Raw genomic sequence first — 17,791 nt, forward strand, 5'->3', positions numbered from 1 at the left:
CCTGCCCACCTCCTTTTCACTCACCCATAGCAGGCTCCCAGAACCTAGCAACCAAGCAGCCCCACCCTACACACGCACACATGCATGCCAACACATACCCACAGAAGGCAGGAGCACTCTTTCTCCCTCCCTCTCTACCCCACAAGGGGACTTTAGGTTGTTTCCCCCCTATTTCCCCCTCCCCGCTTTCTGGAATCAGATGGGAACTTTTCCCATCTCCCCCCCAACAGCAGTTGGCCAGTCTGCCTTTTTTTTTCCTCTTCGCTCCCTTCTTTGTCCCCCCCGCCCTTCTTGGAGACAGCATTTTGCCCGGTCTTTGCCGACTTTTTGAACATAGCTGGCGGGGAACTGGCTATTTCACAGGAGACTGCCAATTACATGATTTCCATGAAATCATGTACTGTATTTGTTAAGTCCCTATCCACAGGTGACAGCCTGCTTGGTTAGATGCTTGGGCTTGCAGAAAGAAGGGGTTATAAATAAAAGAAATGTTAATGCAAAGGATAAAGGGAGGACAAACTGAGAAAAGGAAGGTGGGTTGAATAGATTAATAGGAGGTATAAAAGCTTGCTCAAATAATGGGATAAGAATCCATGGTCTCTGTTAACACCATACTTAAAATGATCCATGGAGTGGATTGTGTGTTTCTTCTGCAATTTTGCACTCAAGTCATTTACATTTCTCCCACCCCACCTTTGCTTCCTTCAGCAGTGCCCCTTCCCCTGTCTTTCTGGTTTTAAATTCCCTTCTGTTTAAAACCCCCTGCCCCCTGCAAGGCCATTTAAAGCATCTGATGAAGTTGACTGTTGCCAGTGAAAGCTTATGCTTCCCTGAACCAGCTGGTCTCTAAGGTGTGATTCTGCCTTTTGCTTCTGCCTTTAAACTAATATGGCTAATTATCTCTCTACCCATGAGTTGCCCTATTAATATTATAAATACATGTCGGTGGAGATCTTGGAGCTGCCTGTAATAAGGGTTGCTTACATGACTTAACAGAGTTGAAAAAAATCTGTGCCAAGTGTCATTTTCTGGCTGATTTTTTTTTTAAGTCTGAGCTAAAATTGGTCATCGGTTTTCAGGAATGAGATCATTTATGCCAGTGATTCCCAACTGTGGCACCCTGGGGTGCCTTGAGATCCTTTCAAGGGCGCCTAATGGTGCTATACAATGTTAGCACTGTTAGGTGAGGAACCATGATTCACAAGAGAAATCCTGAGTTTTTCAATAGGAATCCATACTGTTAAAAAGCTTTCAGACTCACTAAAAAAAGAGTAAAAACTAAGAGCTAGCATTTTCTCAGGATGTCCCAAGTCTATATCAAAGGGTGCCTTGCATCTATTGAGGGATATCTCAAGTCTGAAAAGGTTGAGATCCACTGCCTTGTGCTTTAAAAAGTATTTTCTAGCATTTCTGTAGGACCCCGTCTCATTCAGTGTGTATGATGAAACTGTGGTCGGACTATGAATCAGGGTTCTATAGTGAAGGAGCTGTTGTTTGTAAGGCTTCCTCATCTGTTTCAGAAGTTGAATGCTGCCCTGGAAAACAGGATTCTGTTCCTGTCTGAGCCACAGACTTTCTGGGTAGGGCTGGAGAATTTGCTTAATTTAAGCTGGCCGTGTTGTTTTTTATTCTCTGCGTGCCTGGTGTGATATGCTTTAGTTTTACACCCCAAATGGCTCTGGGGGCTTTTATTTTATCCAGAGAAGTACAAAACAAGACTATACATCAGTTTATGTGGCTACTAGCAATTGGACAGCTACATGCAGAAAAAAATACACAGATATATACTTTCTGCTGGGTGGTGAGGACCCTCAGGATCTGTCCTTGTAGTTAAGGCAAGTTCCAGATTCCCACAACTATGCCATTGTGTGGAGAAGTTTTATATAATTCAGATTCAAATTTCTGTATTCCCCCAGGTTTCTCTTGAGAGAATTGTCTTTTGGCCAATCTAGTAGGGAACAGGGTTGCTGAGACATGACCTGTGACTGACCATTGTTCTTACCTGGGTCATCTTATTAGCATTTTGATATTATCGCAGGCCTGTGTGTCTCAGCTCACTTGAAACTGCCCCTCACAACTGCCCTTTTTTCACATGAAAACTGATGAAGAATGTCTTACATTTGAAACTTGTCTAACTTTATCCCAGCCAAATAATTGATCTAATAAAAGATGCTACCATAAGAAATTCTTGCCTCTTGCATAATTTTGAGGCCATCACGGCTACATCACTCTTACACTACGTTTTCTCACATGCTAATGGCTGTGATTCATGGTGAACTAATTCTGGGATTAGTCTGTTTGCCAGCACTGAGGGGGTTTGGGGTCTCAAGACTCCCCAATGTTAGTTCATACTTGCAGAAGTGCTAAGTGCCCACTTCTGCTCTTGAAATAGACTTGAAGCTGGCTCTTTGAACGTATAGAAATACTGAGTATCCTGGAAAATCCAGCCCTTGGTGTCTTAGGTAGGGCAGTCAGTTCCTGGTCTCTTTAGATAATTCTGGCCTTAATCTCTGTGACTAAGTTCCACGTCTATAGAATGGGGATAATAGTGCTTAATTGCATGGGTGTATTATGAAGTAGGAATTCCTTAATGTTTTAAAGCATTTTAGTACTATAATGAAAGAAACGCCTGTGAGGAAAATAATAGTTTTGTATTCACTATAGGATTTGTGTAGGGTGTGGCAAATAAAGCCTGAAGCTAAACAGCAAATAAGGTAGATAAAACAAGATACTAAGTAATTATCCATACACTGAATCAGGAGGTCTGTAGGAAAAGAAACACAGTGTTGATAATGTTTTTATAATATGCAGGCCTGTACAGCTGAATTGAGGTTGCACAGGAAAACTTAACAGTAATTCTCTGGTATTCCATAACTTCCGAGTGTTTGTTACATAAGTCTTACTGTTCTTTTTCATGCTTTTTGAATCCAGCAGTACCTTGAATTGTCAGAATGTCTACTCTTTTCTGTGGACTTGAATAAGATTTACACTGGAATTCCCTTCTCTAATTTCTTTTTGGAAGATTCAACACTATGGTCTTCTAAGCATCCAGTATTGTAGCTTTTAATGCTGCATATTTAGATAGATTGCTTATTTGTGTTTTGTAATTACCTTGGAACTGTTAAATGAATGATACTAGACTTTTTTATTGGAGAATGCATGAATGGTGTGTACCCCCAGTGGCTGGGGGGGCACAGCAGTGGAGGGAGCCTGGTGGTGGCAGGAGCCCAGTGGTGGTAAGCGCGGAACTCCCACAGACGCTGCCAGTGCTGCCGGTGAGGGGGAAGGGGGTGGTGAGCGGCACTGTCAGCAGTGCCTTTTTGCAGGTGGTGCACATGCACCTGCGTGCACCCCCAGCGTTGCCCCTGGGAGAACAGGCCTGTGCAAAGCGGCTAGTTATTCGCTTTGGATTCGGATATGGCAGATTCGGGGGACTGTGATTCGATTCGGTCATTCAAATCACCGTCCTGAATCGATTTAGCTGAATCTGATTTAGAGATTAGGCTGCTGCCGAATCAGCTGAATCTCCGAATTACCCAGGCCCATCCCCCACCCGCTCTCCCAGCCCCACCTGGGTGCAGTTCCCTGCTCTTCAAAAAAAAAAGATAAAAGCCCACACTCATGGGCTGCTGCCAGGTGGGGGGTGATCTCCCCTGCCCCCCACTGTACCATGCCATGTGGGGTGCTCTGCCGTGAGCCCCTCGACCCCATGGCTCCAGGCCCTTTTAAAACAAAAAATTTTTTTTTAAATCCCTGACTCACCAGCTTCTGCCTGGTAGTGGAGGGGTGATCCCCGCTGCCCTCACTGCCCCATGCTATGTGGGGAGGCTCTTCCGTGAGCCCCCCAGAAGCCCTGAAGCTGCTGCAGCAGTCAGTGAGTGCAGGGGAAGTTAAAGGGCTGGAAGCTGGGGCAGGCAGGGCACCCATGGGGGAGCTGGGAGAGTGAGGGGGGGATTGTGCAGAACCCCCTCATGCAGCATGGGGCAGTGGGGGCAGCAGGGATTGCCCCCCTGCCTGGCAGCACCCACTGAGTGGGGTCTTTTTTAAACAACCTTGAGATGGGTCCAGGTGGGGCAGCCATGGGGGGCGCTGGGAGTGCGGGTGAGGGTTGGGTGGTGCTTGGGGGGGGGGGGGAGAGGAGCAGGCAGGGATGGGGCCTGGCAGGAGTTCCCCCATGGTTCCCCCCTCTTCCTCCAGTCCCCCCACCCCCTACTTACTAGCATGGAGTTCAGGTCTGTCTCCCTGCTGCAGCCAGAGGGGACTGTCCAGATCACTGAAGTTCTCCAAATCTTTTCGAAATCAATTCGGATCTTTTAATTGGTCCCCTGATTTGATTTGATTTGGTTTCGGAGATTCGGCCACCAAATCGGGCCAGATCTCCTCTGAATTGAATCAGCACCTGAAGCTGAAGCCCTATAGGAGAAGTCTTCCTGGTTGAATACCTACATATTTCTTCCTGCCAGTTGTTTCTGTTTTGCCTTCCCAGAATCCTCTTTGACTTTCCAAACAGTCGAAATTAAACAAACAAGCAAACAAATGCCTTGAGGCCACCAAATGTTTCTTTATGGTCCACTGACTGACTATGTTTACTCACTGTTTTAATCTCTCTCCCTGGCCCTGTCATTCTGAATTTAAGATTGGAGTCCTTTCATTCAAAGTTCTGTTCAACAAGATCCCTAGCTAATTTTCGGACCTAGTTTCTTTTGTTCTTTTGCAGCCATATTCTACTAATTAGACCTGTGTTTGCCCTCTGTCTGCTTGTCTGATGACCATCTCTGTGTCTTTCTCTGCTTGATCCCTTGTGTTAGAGTGCCTGCCTCCAACTCAGTCATACCTTCAGTGACACCCTTCCTAGATTCTGACCACTAAGTAACTTGTCTTTTTGAATTATGTAAGCAGTGAATCAACAAATGAATAGTTGGTATAAAAACTTGCCCTGGGTACTCTTAATACTTTATGCTTTATTCTTCAGTGCTTTGTTGCTCCTTTTGTTAAATTGTGTTGTTTCAGACTGCTTTTTTCCTGCTTTTGCATGGCATTTGATCTGATCATTTTTCTAATTGTTCCATCAACTGGGTTTTTTTTCCTTTTGGAATGGTGTTTCCAATCAGGGTGCCTCTCAGCTTATTTACCTTCTCCTTTTAATTGCAAGTAAGGTGGAGAGGGTACAAGAAAAACATTCTCTTTTCATCATTTCTGTTCCTCTTTTCTTTGGTTATCTTCTTCTATGATAGTGGTCTTACAAATGCACAAATTTCCATTGCAGCTATTGGTGCCACAAACATATAAATTAAACACATAGATTATTAAATTACTTAGTATTTTAACTTGCACTTTATCTACTAAACGTTCAGTTTACGTTAGGAATTTGTGGTTTGGATCAGCATTTCTTGTTTTTAATGTAAACAGAGGGATTTAGCTGTTTTGTTTTGTCCCCTCCTCCTCCCCAATTGTGACTGATTGGCACCTTCTTCCCAGACAGACACCTTCTGTCCCAGACTCGGGTGTGCAAGCTGTGATGGTCATTAACCAGTTTCTATGGTGAATTTTAAGTTTCAAGCTTTTTCCAGACTTTCTGAGATTTATATAATTTAAACGTTTCTTGAATGTTGGTATTGGTATTTAAAACTACCTCTCTCTTAATAGGTCTGATTCCTTCTCCCCTCCCCCCTGTGTGTTTCTAAATTCTTGCCTCTATTATACAAGCACATCTCCCAGTGAAGATGGAGGTTATACCAGAAAAATAAATTGTTTAGCCACTTGAGTTGAAACACTTTCCCAAATGACATAATCTGTATTCTAAAACAGGTGGTTCTGCCAGAATAAATGTTACTGTGTGTGACTTCCTGTGCACACCTACCCAGCGTAGATATAGTGGTATTTTTGTTTTTTTTTTTTTTAAATTTTAAGTTTCTGACATGTTGTGTTGAAGTGTCAACACAACCTTCAAGTGTAGACCTGGCCTTAGCAGCTTAAGGACATTTCCTGCCTCAAACACTCAACCTTTCCGTATTTCTCAGTCTTCACTTCCCTCCCATGTTTTGCTTCCCTCCACCTTGAATGTACCCTCCCCTTTTGTTTAAAACATGTGTACTAATGTCTTCAAGTATCTTTTACTTTTATCTCTTCTTTTAACAATCACCAGGAAAATTTGTGATGTGATCACCCAAAAAAAAATTCCACATGTTCTTTTATTGTGTTATCTTATTTCTCCTTTCTTCTTTCCTGGTACTATTTGCCATTTCAGTTGCTGTGTTAAATTTAAAAGTAGCTATGTTTATTAACAATCATGAAATATAAAATCACTGGTCAACTCGAGCCATTTACACAAGGGAACAGTAAATTCAGAAATTATATGAATGTTGTTAAGATTCAATTTTTTTTAGGGAAAATGCCATGTGGATGGTTTGGATATGCTTGTTTTTCTTTTTTGTTTGTTGGGGACGTTGACATCTAAAGACCATTATTTTTTCACCTGAAAAAGTAAGTTTTACAGCCAGAGTGCTGTAGAGGTGTGTGAAATATCCTTGTTGCTCTGAGAGTGCACAATCCTGTCTGCATTGTAGTTAAAGTTAATATAATTAGTTACTTCTAACCCCTGCCTTCCCCCTGTGGATGATATTTGTAAAATCTACATGGGAATTGGAGTACTTTAATATGTAAATTCAAGTTATTTCTCCTGAAGAGTCAAGTTTGCTTTTTAGGCAGTCCTTTATAGAGCAGGCTTGATTGGTAGGGGTTACTTGGTTTTGGGTAATACTATTTGAAGTGAAGTCAGAATTGGCTTTCAGAGTCTGATGAATAAAAGTCCACAGTATAAGACTGCAGCTTTTTGTGAGACACATCTGTGCTATAACAAGAGGAAGACCCAGTTTAGACAAATGCTGGAATCAGTGCTTAATAAAAGGAATGGCCTTTTTTAGCTCAGATAAAATATTTGTACAAATAAACTTTTCTTTTCAGTTGCTCATCAGAATTGCTGCTGCACCACCAACTTGGCTTTGAATTTTGCTCTGATTGCCCATCAAGGCTGTGCATGCATGTGTTATGGAAGAATAGCTTAAACAAAACATGTTTATTTCGCAGGAGACCCTAGCGGCTTTGGGTTTTGGGAATGAAAATTTAGGGTTTGGGGACAGAAAGTAGTACGCAAAATGGAGATAATATGTAAGAGGAAACATGGAAGTAGAAATAGAGCTGAGTTGAGAAATATATGAAGGGAGAAAATGCACAAAAATTAGTGGAGCCCTATTTTGGGAAAACATGTTTAAAGAAGCCATTTTAGCATATGCACACACACAAACAGCTGCTAATCTTCTCTATTATTATTATTATTTGTCCTCTCTCCCCCTTTCCCTCCATACAATCTGGTTTGAGAATTTAATCTTACAGCATTGATCATTCTTAACACCTTGTTGTTCAAGATGAAAGGAGCTAAGAACATTGAAGCTTGAAATAAATAAGTACAAGATGACAGTGCTATGATGACGGACCCACCCAACAAGATTGTTTGTGTGTTTGTTTTTGTTTGCTTGCTTTTTAAGTTAGGTTTGCTTCCCGTCTTTTAAAGGAACTTACAAAAATCTATTTGGTTAAGTAACTTGGGTCATGATGTTTCTCAAAGGAATTGCTTTAACCGAGTCAGTTGTGGTTTGAACATTGTCACTCCTTGTGACAGTGGGAAAGAGAATGGGTGTTTGATGAAGAGGATAGAAGGTTGAATTTGCAGTGAGAGCGTTTTTATTATTAATATGAATATATGGTCTTTCTTATTTAACTTCAGAATAAACACCTCCTGCAGTTTTTTTGTTTGTTTTTGGGGGGGAGGGGGTTGTATTTGATTAGGCAGCACAGTTTGAAAAATAAAGGATTTTTCCCTTGTATTCATTATAACATCCAGACATTTGTTTTCCTTATTCTCCTGGTAAAGGTAGAAAATACTGGAGGATTTTTATTAAGCAGAGTCTTACAGTACTTTGGGAATTTTGGCTGTCCTTTTAAAAGAGTGGCAAAAATTTCAACAAAATCTTCTAACTCTAAAATGTTACTGTTTTGGATCTGAGCTTTGAGTTGGCTGACCAAGGTGAATGAAAATATATCTATCACATGATTAACTCCAGAAAAGTTACTTTATTTTATGATGCTATCTGTTCTTGACATTGGAGTAATGTTGACATACAGAGGAGGAACAATTGGCTTATCAGATTAATGGATATGCAGAAATAGTTTTATCAGCCATTTAGAGCAGGGGGCTATGTTGATTAATTTTTATTTTCCTTTTAGGTGCAGCTTCTAGTAGCATGGGACCATGGTCCCAGTGGGGGCCTCTGCATATTTCATTTATTTCTGTTAAAGCAAAGTGAATTGCCTGTGGGCCTGACCCAGGATGGTGACTGCCTGGTTTTGAAGTACAAGGTCTGGTCATCGCAAAACATTTTAAACCCTATTTAGTGTAAAGGCAGGTGCTTTGGGCTTCCATATAAATATCTGATAATCTTTTTCTAATTATCTGACAACTTTTATCTCAGTAATACTAAATACTAGTGAGTTTAATGGTTCACATTTTTAAAGCAGAATCAATTTTTATTTTTTTAATTCAAGAAACATTTCGGAGAAGTCTCCAATTTCTATTGCATGAAAGGGAGTTCATTAACTATATACAAACTAAACCACTTTCTAGGTATTCAAAAAGAAAATGGAGTATTGTCAGTTTACTGAATAAAACAGTAGTTACTGGATTTTTTGATGGTTTGTATATGAAATGGTTAGGCAAAATCCTGTGGCTACAGGTGCTGCTAATATGACTTCAGACTCTGAACAGTGTCTAGCTACTTAAGTACGTGTCCTGAAATGTTTCATCTGAGAGGTCTGGATATATTTTCAGTGTTAATAAAAGGAGGAGGAAAATTTTTCCAATAATATTGTTGCAAGTTACATGACCTTTAAAGCATTTAAACTTCAGTTCAGTTAAAAAATGTGTGTTACATTATACTAAACTTTTAAAGTACATCGGTAAATGTTCATTTTGGAACGCTTGCTATTTCTTATGGAAATGGACCATAGCTGAAAAACTACTTTTGTTTATTTTATTTTGAAATCTTGTCTTGTTCTTGTTGGAGAGAGATGAGAATGCTGAGCTATTCACTTAAGATAGAGGTGCATCTTTCTCTTTGTGCCAAATCATTTCCCCTCCCCTCTCATGCTTACATCATCTCTCTGTTGTTAAGTGAATGTATAGAGAAAAAAAAGTGCGAGAGACCTAACAGTTTGTAGTTTTTATTTGTTGTGGATCAGTCTGAATTATAAACTACTTGCAGTGACTTGAGCATTACGTTAATATCTCAGCAGGATTTATGAGTTGAGATGAAATATAGTGAGCCATAATAGATAAGTTTTTGTTTTCCGTACTTATTTTTACTGCATTGTTTTTCCCATGATTCAACAACTTTCTGATGAGAAGGAAATTTTAAATATAAAATAATTTGATTTTAGGGAAATTTTTAAACACAATTTTGGTATGGGGATAAGAGGAGTAACAGATCTTCAGCTTTTCAGATGCATTTTTGAAACTGGTTCTGTCAGGGTTTTTTATTTTATCATTTTCTTTCTCTAGTTTAAAATTCTGAGCCTCTTTCATCTGCCCCTTCTATGGCCAGAGAGAAAGTACTTGTTCCAGATAAAACGTTTCGTTTTATTTGTTCCAACTTCTAGTTGGTTTCTAATTTGAGTAAGCTGCCTCACCTCCATCTCCTTTTCATATCTCCTTTCCCCCTAACTCCTCAACCAAAAGATATGGCAACTGTTATTTCTACATGGTTGTCAAGCTGTCGTTACTTCTAGATCACCCAGAGCTTGTCTACATGAGGAAATTGGTCAGAATACCTACTGTGGAATAGCTACATCTAAAGTAGCTATCCTGGTTTATTTCCTCATGTAGAAAAACCCACAGTAATAACAAAGTATGACATTTTGAATGCTGGTATTGAAGTAGGATGCATTAGAAAAGTGAAAGAGTACAAGTCTTCTAGAAATAGTGCTGGTCCATAAACCCAAACAAGTTAGATCATTTTATTCAGTGTGCTCTCTGCTAAAAGTGTGTGTGTGTGTGCATGTGTGTATACATACATGTGCCTCTCCTGAATAAATGTTGCAGGGTTGTTGGTAGTAGCTATGTTGGTCTAAGGACGTAGGCATAGACATACCCAAAGAACCTTGCCTGAAGAAAAGTTGAAATTGAATTGTGTAATTTCTTTTTCCTTTGATAGGTGCTGGATAGTTTGTTAGCTCAGTATGGAACAGTGGAGAACTGTGAGCAAGGTACGTATTGCTCTAAACTCCTATTGCTTTTGCATTCGTAGGAGGAAGCCAGTGGAAAGTCAACCTAATGTGTTTTTTCTGTTGCACTTTTCCCTCTAGTGAACACTGACACAGAGACTGCGGTTGTAAATGTAACATATGCCAATAAGGACCAGGCTAGACAGTAAGTATCTTTTTATTTTCACTTTTGTTTTTACAGTTTAATATTTAAATCAGCCTATTGTAGGGTAGCCTACAGTATACTTCAGTTAACTGTCAGTTGCATATCAACTTTCTTCCTCCATCTTTTATCAGTAGCAATGCATAGGGGGTGCATGTGCACCCCCTGAGAGCACTGGTGCACTCCCTGACAGCCAGCGTTCCCTGCTTAGGTGACAGGCGGGGGGGGTAGATGGGAGCACTGGTGCCGCCCCCCCTTTTCCGTCTCCCAGTCGACTGGGGAATGGGGGCTTCAGGAGAAATGCCACTGGCGCTTCCAGGTGTGCCGCTGGCACTTCCGAGTCGGTGCAGTTGGCCACGGGGGGGTGCCCCTCTGACTCAGGAAGCACCAGTCACCTGTCTTTTATTATTATTGTTTGAAATCAAAAACCTGAATTCAGAATTGTGGTGATTGTTTACCATAAATTTGTATTAGAGACTAAAACCTTTTGAGCTTTGAGAAGAACTCCTGTCTTCCATCAGTGGCAATTGCCTTTGAAACAGGTGAAACAATGACCAACTTTTAGGGAGCAAAATCAGGGAGGCAGCTCCATGTACTCTGCAGACCTCCAAAATTGAAAGCTGTTTTCACCGCTTCTGGTTTTGCTTATTGTGGCTGCTGTACCACACTGCTGCAGACAGGCTAAGAACCTTTGCCTCTCAAAGCTGGTTACTGGAGTTGCATCCATGTGGCACAGAGCGGGTTAATTTATTGCCCTGAGAATAGTGCAACGTTAATGCAGTTTATACTACTTCTGGTTCAGGAGGCAGCCTGTAGCACACTGCAGCCTGGAATAGTATAAGTACAGGTGTATTTATACAGTGTGAAGTAGTCATTTTGCTTTTCCTCTGTAGACATAGCAGGACAAGCATGGGGTTTACCTTTTGTAGGGGCCGGGGAGGAAGTTCTTGGTTCAGTGCTGGCTACCCTACTCTTTACTAGGCAGACATACTGACAGTAGTGGAGACATTTATGGCTGCTACTTCAGGACGGAGCTTTGCCATTTTAAGAACCCATGCAATTGCCAGGTTTCTGTTGCTCTGTCACTTCCCTGATCAGGACCAGTATGATGCTAATCAAGGATGAGTTTCTATAAATAAATAGAGAAGGGGAGCCTTTTCAAGTCACCTTGTATATTCCATTTTTGTATTTGGGCCCTCGGTACACTCATTCTCTGTTTCTCTCCCAACTCTTTTAACCACTACAGTACAAAAGACCTGAGAGTGTCATACAGAGATTTTGTGCTTTTTTTACTTTGAAATTCCTGCCACCTTGTGGCTAACTAAAATCAGCAGTTGAAATGCACACTAACTTCTGATAGTACAGGTCCATATAACTTTTGCACGTAATTCAGCAAATAGATATATATTTTCTCCCCAGAATCTGAGTACTCCATGTGATATACATTCATCCCCAAGTGTCTGCTGACTAGTACGTTCTAAACAAATATTGCATAGAACTTGTGCCATGACTGGTTTTTAGAGATGCACCCCAGCTGTTGAAATTTTGTTTCTCCTTGAATTTTCTGTTTTTATTTTCTTATCTCCTTTTAAAACTTACAACCTTTTCTCCAGATAACTTGCTTTGAAATTCTGTCTTAATTATTTGAGGAATATGAATGTGTAGCCCAGAAAAATAAACTGTTAAAATTGCATTTTGAATGTCATGTGAGAGAGCATGACTTCAAGAATAAAATTAAAGAACTGAAAATACTGCATGGAAAGATGTTTCATTCATATTCGTGATCTGCCAACTCTGACTGAATTTCCCTACTTTCACATTGGTTTCTAACTTAGAATGGAGTGCAAAAATAAAGTGAATCCCAACAGATGACAATAAACTTATAGCTGGTTCACTGGGACCAGGCTTTGTTTACAATGAGAAGTAGAAATAATTGAAAGCAGCTTTCATTTGAAGCAGAGAAAGTAGAGGCCAGCCTAAGCTTTTGTGAAAGGAACTGAAATGATACAGATGAGATGAGACAGTTGAATGGTGAAGGATTGTGTGGAATATGTAGACCATACTCTAGCATGGTTCTCTGTGCTTGCCTGAAATAGACACCTGTGAGCAGATTGGTGAAAAGGTGACTATTTGCTGTGCATGTTCAATCATGGACTCATGGATTACAAAGGAAAATTTTCCTTCCCAATTGAAAAAGTGCTAGCTCAGATATTAGTTTAATGTTTAGGAATTCAACCTTTCAGGATTAATAAAACTCTTAATTTTAAACTACTTGAAGTAAAGGCCATGTTGTCATATGCATTTCTACAGTATTTAATACAATGGTGTATGAGTAGGACACCCATGTGTTACCGTAGTATAAATAATATAAAGCTAGCATCTAGTAGGGTTGTTTGATACAAGTTATAGCTTACTGTGTACTTAAAGTTGGCTGACATTTCATCTTGGCCATCCACTGACAAGCAATGGTTACTGGTTAGCTTGTGTTTTAATAGCAGGATGTGCATTAGTATGTGTTGGTCAGTGTTATACAACAAGGTTGGCATTATAAAGAACTGTAAATCTGTTTAGTAGTAATATTAAAAAACATCATCATTAGCTTATTTTTTATTTGGTTTGAGCTTTAGAAATTAATTTTGTGGGCTGCTTTTTATGTTATCAAAATATGGGAAAAAAAAAGTGGGAGCTGATTTGCATGTAGTTCTGAAAAAAGCTGGTGACCAAAGGAAAAACTTACTTCAAGTGAGACAAGAGTCTAGAACTTTAAAAAGAGCATGTAGCAGACTCGGGTCACCAAATTCAAGGTAGTAGTGACAGTAGTAGATATGGCAGCTCTCTTTGCCTTTTACCCCTAGAAGGTTAATTGGATCAATTGCTCTCCATCTCCCTGAGCTCTTTGGAATTCTGTAGTAGACTCTCCTCTCTTGGTTGTTATTTATGTAAGGCACTGGGAGACCTGAGGATGTAGGATGATCTAAGGTATTCATTCTGCTAACAGTCACCCCATCGCCTCCCTCCTTCCCACTGCTGCTGCCACCTGCCCAAGTGCAGCCCTGGCCCAGCCCCAAGCCCGCAGCGGCAGCCCGTTCTTGCCCTGCACACTGATTCGGGAGCACACGCCTCCCTTGCCTCCCCTGGAAGTGCGCACAGTGGCAGGAACCACCTGCCCCAGCTCCACTCCCTCCCTCACCACAGGGCCTCAGTCTGCCCCCCTCCTCATGCTCCTTCCCCCCAACAGACTTAGCAGCTGGACAAGCTGCCAGGCTGCATATTGGCATTTGGATTGGTATTGGCAGATATGGCTCATTAATAATCAGCTGTTGGTACTTGCCCCAAAAAATCTTGATTGTTGAACCACCTAGAAAATAGTCTGAGGATTTTAGCACACCTGCAACAGATAGGTGCAGGCGTATTCTTATGGTAGAATCCCCACATCAGTAAAGTCCAGTGATGATTTTCTGTCAACACCTGACTCAGAAAAAGCTGTGCTTTTCAGCTGCAACTTGCACTACTGTGTAATCATTATCTTTGTCATCTCAAGACTGGACTGCTGAATTTCTCTTTGTGAGCTACATATGAAGACATTCCAGAAACTGAAGCTGACCTAGAATGCTACAGCTCTCCTACAGAACTGTCACTTCTTACCTGTATATTGATTTCAGGAGAGAGTTAAAAGTGTTGCTTTTGAATGCTGTGCGAGTCTCTAGATGTGTGACTTGGGACCTGGTCCTCAGGTTGCCTCTAAGAAGTAATGGCATCTGAGCCCATTCATATACAAGAGACACTGCCAGTAGGTCATTTTATGTGAGTGCATTTCAGCTTGAGCTTCAATAACTTGTTTTTCCCCCCTTTCACTTAGTCCAAAGTAGCCAAAATGTGTTAACCTTTAAGGCAGTATAAGTGTGTCCCTGGATTTTGTAAAAGAATTCACTCCTCAAGGAGCTCTTCAGCTAGTCTTCAAATATTAAAATCCCTCTGTCCTGTCCTGGACACTTGAAGGGGAGCCCCTTTCTGCTCTGGCCTCTCCTTGTAGCAAATTGTCCTCTTCATAGCTTGCTTACTCTTCTGGGAGCTTTTAAAACTCCCACTGGGATACCCCTATTTACCAATGCTGCACAGCTGTGCTTGTAAACAAGGCTGACCGTTCTTTTTTGAAGGGACAGACTGCCTTGTTACCAGCAGACTTTTGGGAGGAAGGGTTATGTCAAGGGCTAATGTTTGTGGAGGAAAGAGGTATAGTTTGGATCTGTGGTTTATTGTGTTCAGGTGTTTGGTTTGAGAAAGATAAGTACCTGCTTGCTTTCATTTTTTAAATTGAATATATCACGAAACCTTGGCTAAGCTGTCTAGAGTTTGACTTGTATGTGCCTTTTTCATTATGTTTCTATAAACTGGTGTTTGCAAGTGTGAATGTCAGAAAGATCCATGAAGTATAGTTGTGTGCTAAAATATACTTAGACCATGGAGTAACGTATAACACAAACTGCATTTTTTTTTTTAATATAATATCAGGTGTGCATATATATACATTTTGTTTTCTCATACTTCCTTGATCATTGGGAACCTGGGTTTTCTATTTCCTGCAGAAAACTACAGATTTTCTCCTTTAAAGGGGAAAACTGTGGGAAACTATGGGTATTCCCTTGCAGGCTGGCAGCCTTCCAGCCTGCAAGGAGCTGATGGGGCTGGGGGAAGCAGAGGAGGACGACTGGAAGCTGGGGACACCGTGTGCATTTACACAAGCCCATGTATGTGGCCAGAATGCATCCAGGCTGTGTGATGGGAGCAGCCCTGGCAGCTGGATGCAGGTAAGGAGAGGGGATGTGGGTTGGAGGGCCAAGGCTTAGGGACTGTTCAGGGCCTGGTGGGGAAGGTGCGTGTTTGTGGAGGCGATGAGTGTGGGAGGGGGCATGTGCCTGTTGAAGCTTAAGGGAAAGTGTCCAGGTGCTGGAGAGGCACCTGCCCCTCCAGTGGGGGAAGGGAGTGGGAAGGCCCTTCAGGGGCAGCAGGGAACTGCGTGGTTCAGCCAGCAGCACCAGGGCCGGTGCCCGTGTTTGCAGGGGCAGTGTGGCTGGGAGATGCTGCCCAGTGGGGCCTGTGATCAGGCTATGTGGCACAGCATGGGAGCCCCAGCCCAGGGTGGGGGCGTGCCACAGGCCTCCCCGCTTCCCTCCTTCGGCTTGCACCAAGACCAGACTTGTTTCGCCACTGCACGCATAAGTTGGAGGCCCTGCATCCACCATGCTCCAGCCCACTTGGGATGGGACAACTGGGGGGAATATAGTGCTGTGTGGGGTGGGAGTTAGGGATATTTAGAACATATTTTATTATAATGATTGTAGCACCAGTAGGCTTCCAAATTGCCTTAAAGTTGTAAATATATTAGTAAAACATTATGTTAAATCAATACCTATATATATATATATGTGTATAGTGGTGTTTCATTTTAATCACAGAAAAATGCTGATTTGGGGGTTTTAAATCGGAGAATTTTCAGTTTTTAAATAGGAAAACTAGGATTCTTGTGATCATGTAACATAATGCTGCATGCTTTTGGGGGGAAGATCTAGAGTTGCTATGGGAACCAATTATTGAAAATTCATAGTGGTTTGTTTTTCTTAATGTTGAAAACTACGCATCAAGTTATTTGTATCTAAATGCACATAAATATAATATAAACTAACATATAAATCCTGCGTGGTTTTTGCTAAACAAACCTTTATATTGGAAAATCATAAGTGTTGAATACATGGCCTAAAATGAGGAATGAAATATTATACTTAGTGTCTTTAGAGCACCAGTAGATAAATAGTGAACTGTAAAGGGGGAAGGGTTCTGTATATAAGAGCATTTTTAACTTAAGTAAACATGAGAAGCAAAAATGAGGACAGACTCAGCCTCCTGCTATATTGGCCCAAATACCACCTTATTCTCAGTCCACAGCTATCCCAGCTCTTGGCTCCTCCCTCCCCTTTTGTCAGTGTCCCTCAATCCTGGCCTGTTAGAAGAAAAAGTGGGTGGGCACACTTTCAGGGAGACTGGTGAGAAGTCCATAACAAGACCTGCAGATGTCGATTTGAACAAAAGAGACCATTATGTACAAATATGATGCTTGTAATTTAATTTTTGTAAAGGATTTATTTCGCAGTTGGTTTAACTGGTGTTTAAGCCAGGGGGTTATATGACCAATATAATGTATGCATGGGAGAGGATGATGCCCATTTCATTCCTGTTTTGACAAGAGCTTATACTGTGAGAGTCATACGTAATTGATCTTTCTTTCCACCCTTGAAGGTACCTGACAGAGATATGCCTTTTTAAAGCTAAGCAGCATAGTAGATTTACTAGTAAGTAAAATAGGGAATAAAATGCTTCCTACTAATCATGTTGTATGTCCATTAGGCCTGTGCGAAGTGCCAAGGATTCACTTTGGATTCAGATTCAGCCAATTTGGAGGACAGTGATTCAATTCACAGATTCGAATCACTGTCCCGATTCAATTTGGCTGAATCTGATATGAAAGATTTGGCACCGCTTTGGAGATTCAACCATAGACTAAACAGGCAGCTGACATAGCTACCTTCAGCTGGTTAGTTTCTTGGGGCTGGGGGAGAGAAGAGGTGTGGGGAGGGAGGGTGGGATTGGAGCTGGGGCTGGGACAAGCTGCCCAGCCGGGGCAGGGGGGCATTACTCAGGGAGAGGTGCGGGGAGGTGTGGGATGCAGGCACAACAGCGCTGGGAATGGGGACTCTGCCCTGCTGCCACTTGCCCAGCTGGGGTAGGGGGGGATAGGGTTTTCCCTCCCTCCCAGTGCTGATGCGGTCACTGTGGAAGGCACTGGGAGCATGGGCTATACCCTGCTGCCACTTGTCCCCTTCTGCCCAGAGCAAGCTGTGCCTGCCTTACACCACCCCCACCCCACATCGGCTGGGCAGGTGGCAGCAGGGCATAGCCCCTGCTCCCAGCACCTTCCACTGTGCCTGCATCAGTGCTGGAAGTGGGGATTCTGTGCTGCTGCTGCTTGCCCAGCTGGCATGGAGGCTGGGTGCTGCCACTGCTTGCCCAGCTAGTGTGGGGGGCATGGGATGTGGATGCAGCAGCACTGGGAGCGGGGGCTATGCCCTGGTGCCGCTTGCCGCCTTCTGCCTGGAGTGAGCCCTGCCCACATCCTGCCCCCTCCCCTGGCTAGGCAAGTGGCAGCAGGGCAGAGCCCCTTCCCCTGACCTGAGTAACGTGCCCCCTGCCCCAGCTGGGCAGTTTGTTCCAGCCCCAATTCCTCCTTCCCCCATGTCCCTTCCCTCCCTCAGCCCCAAC

At 42.3% G+C, this 17,791-nt stretch overlaps 1 protein-coding gene across 3 annotated transcripts in view; it reads left to right on the forward strand.

Annotated features, from left to right (window-relative positions):
* The window catches only part of IGF2BP3 (insulin like growth factor 2 mRNA binding protein 3), a 160,118-nt gene that overhangs the window by 85,881 nt on the left and 56,446 nt on the right, over positions 1-17,791 (forward strand). For all 3 annotated transcript variants that reach the window (XM_090046769.1, XM_090046770.1, XM_090046768.1), the window contains exons 4-5: positions 10,266-10,317; positions 10,417-10,480. In XM_090046769.1, the coding sequence (XP_089902895.1) occupies positions 10,266-10,317; positions 10,417-10,480 (116 nt within the window). The remainder of the gene's footprint in view (positions 1-10,265; positions 10,318-10,416; positions 10,481-17,791) is intronic.

The sequence above is a fragment of the Crocodylus siamensis genome, chromosome 5, assembly GCF_052110815.1.
Source record: "Crocodylus siamensis isolate JL-2025a chromosome 5, ASM5211081v1, whole genome shotgun sequence".
In the NCBI taxonomy this organism is placed as follows: domain Eukaryota; kingdom Metazoa; phylum Chordata; order Crocodylia; family Crocodylidae; genus Crocodylus; species Crocodylus siamensis.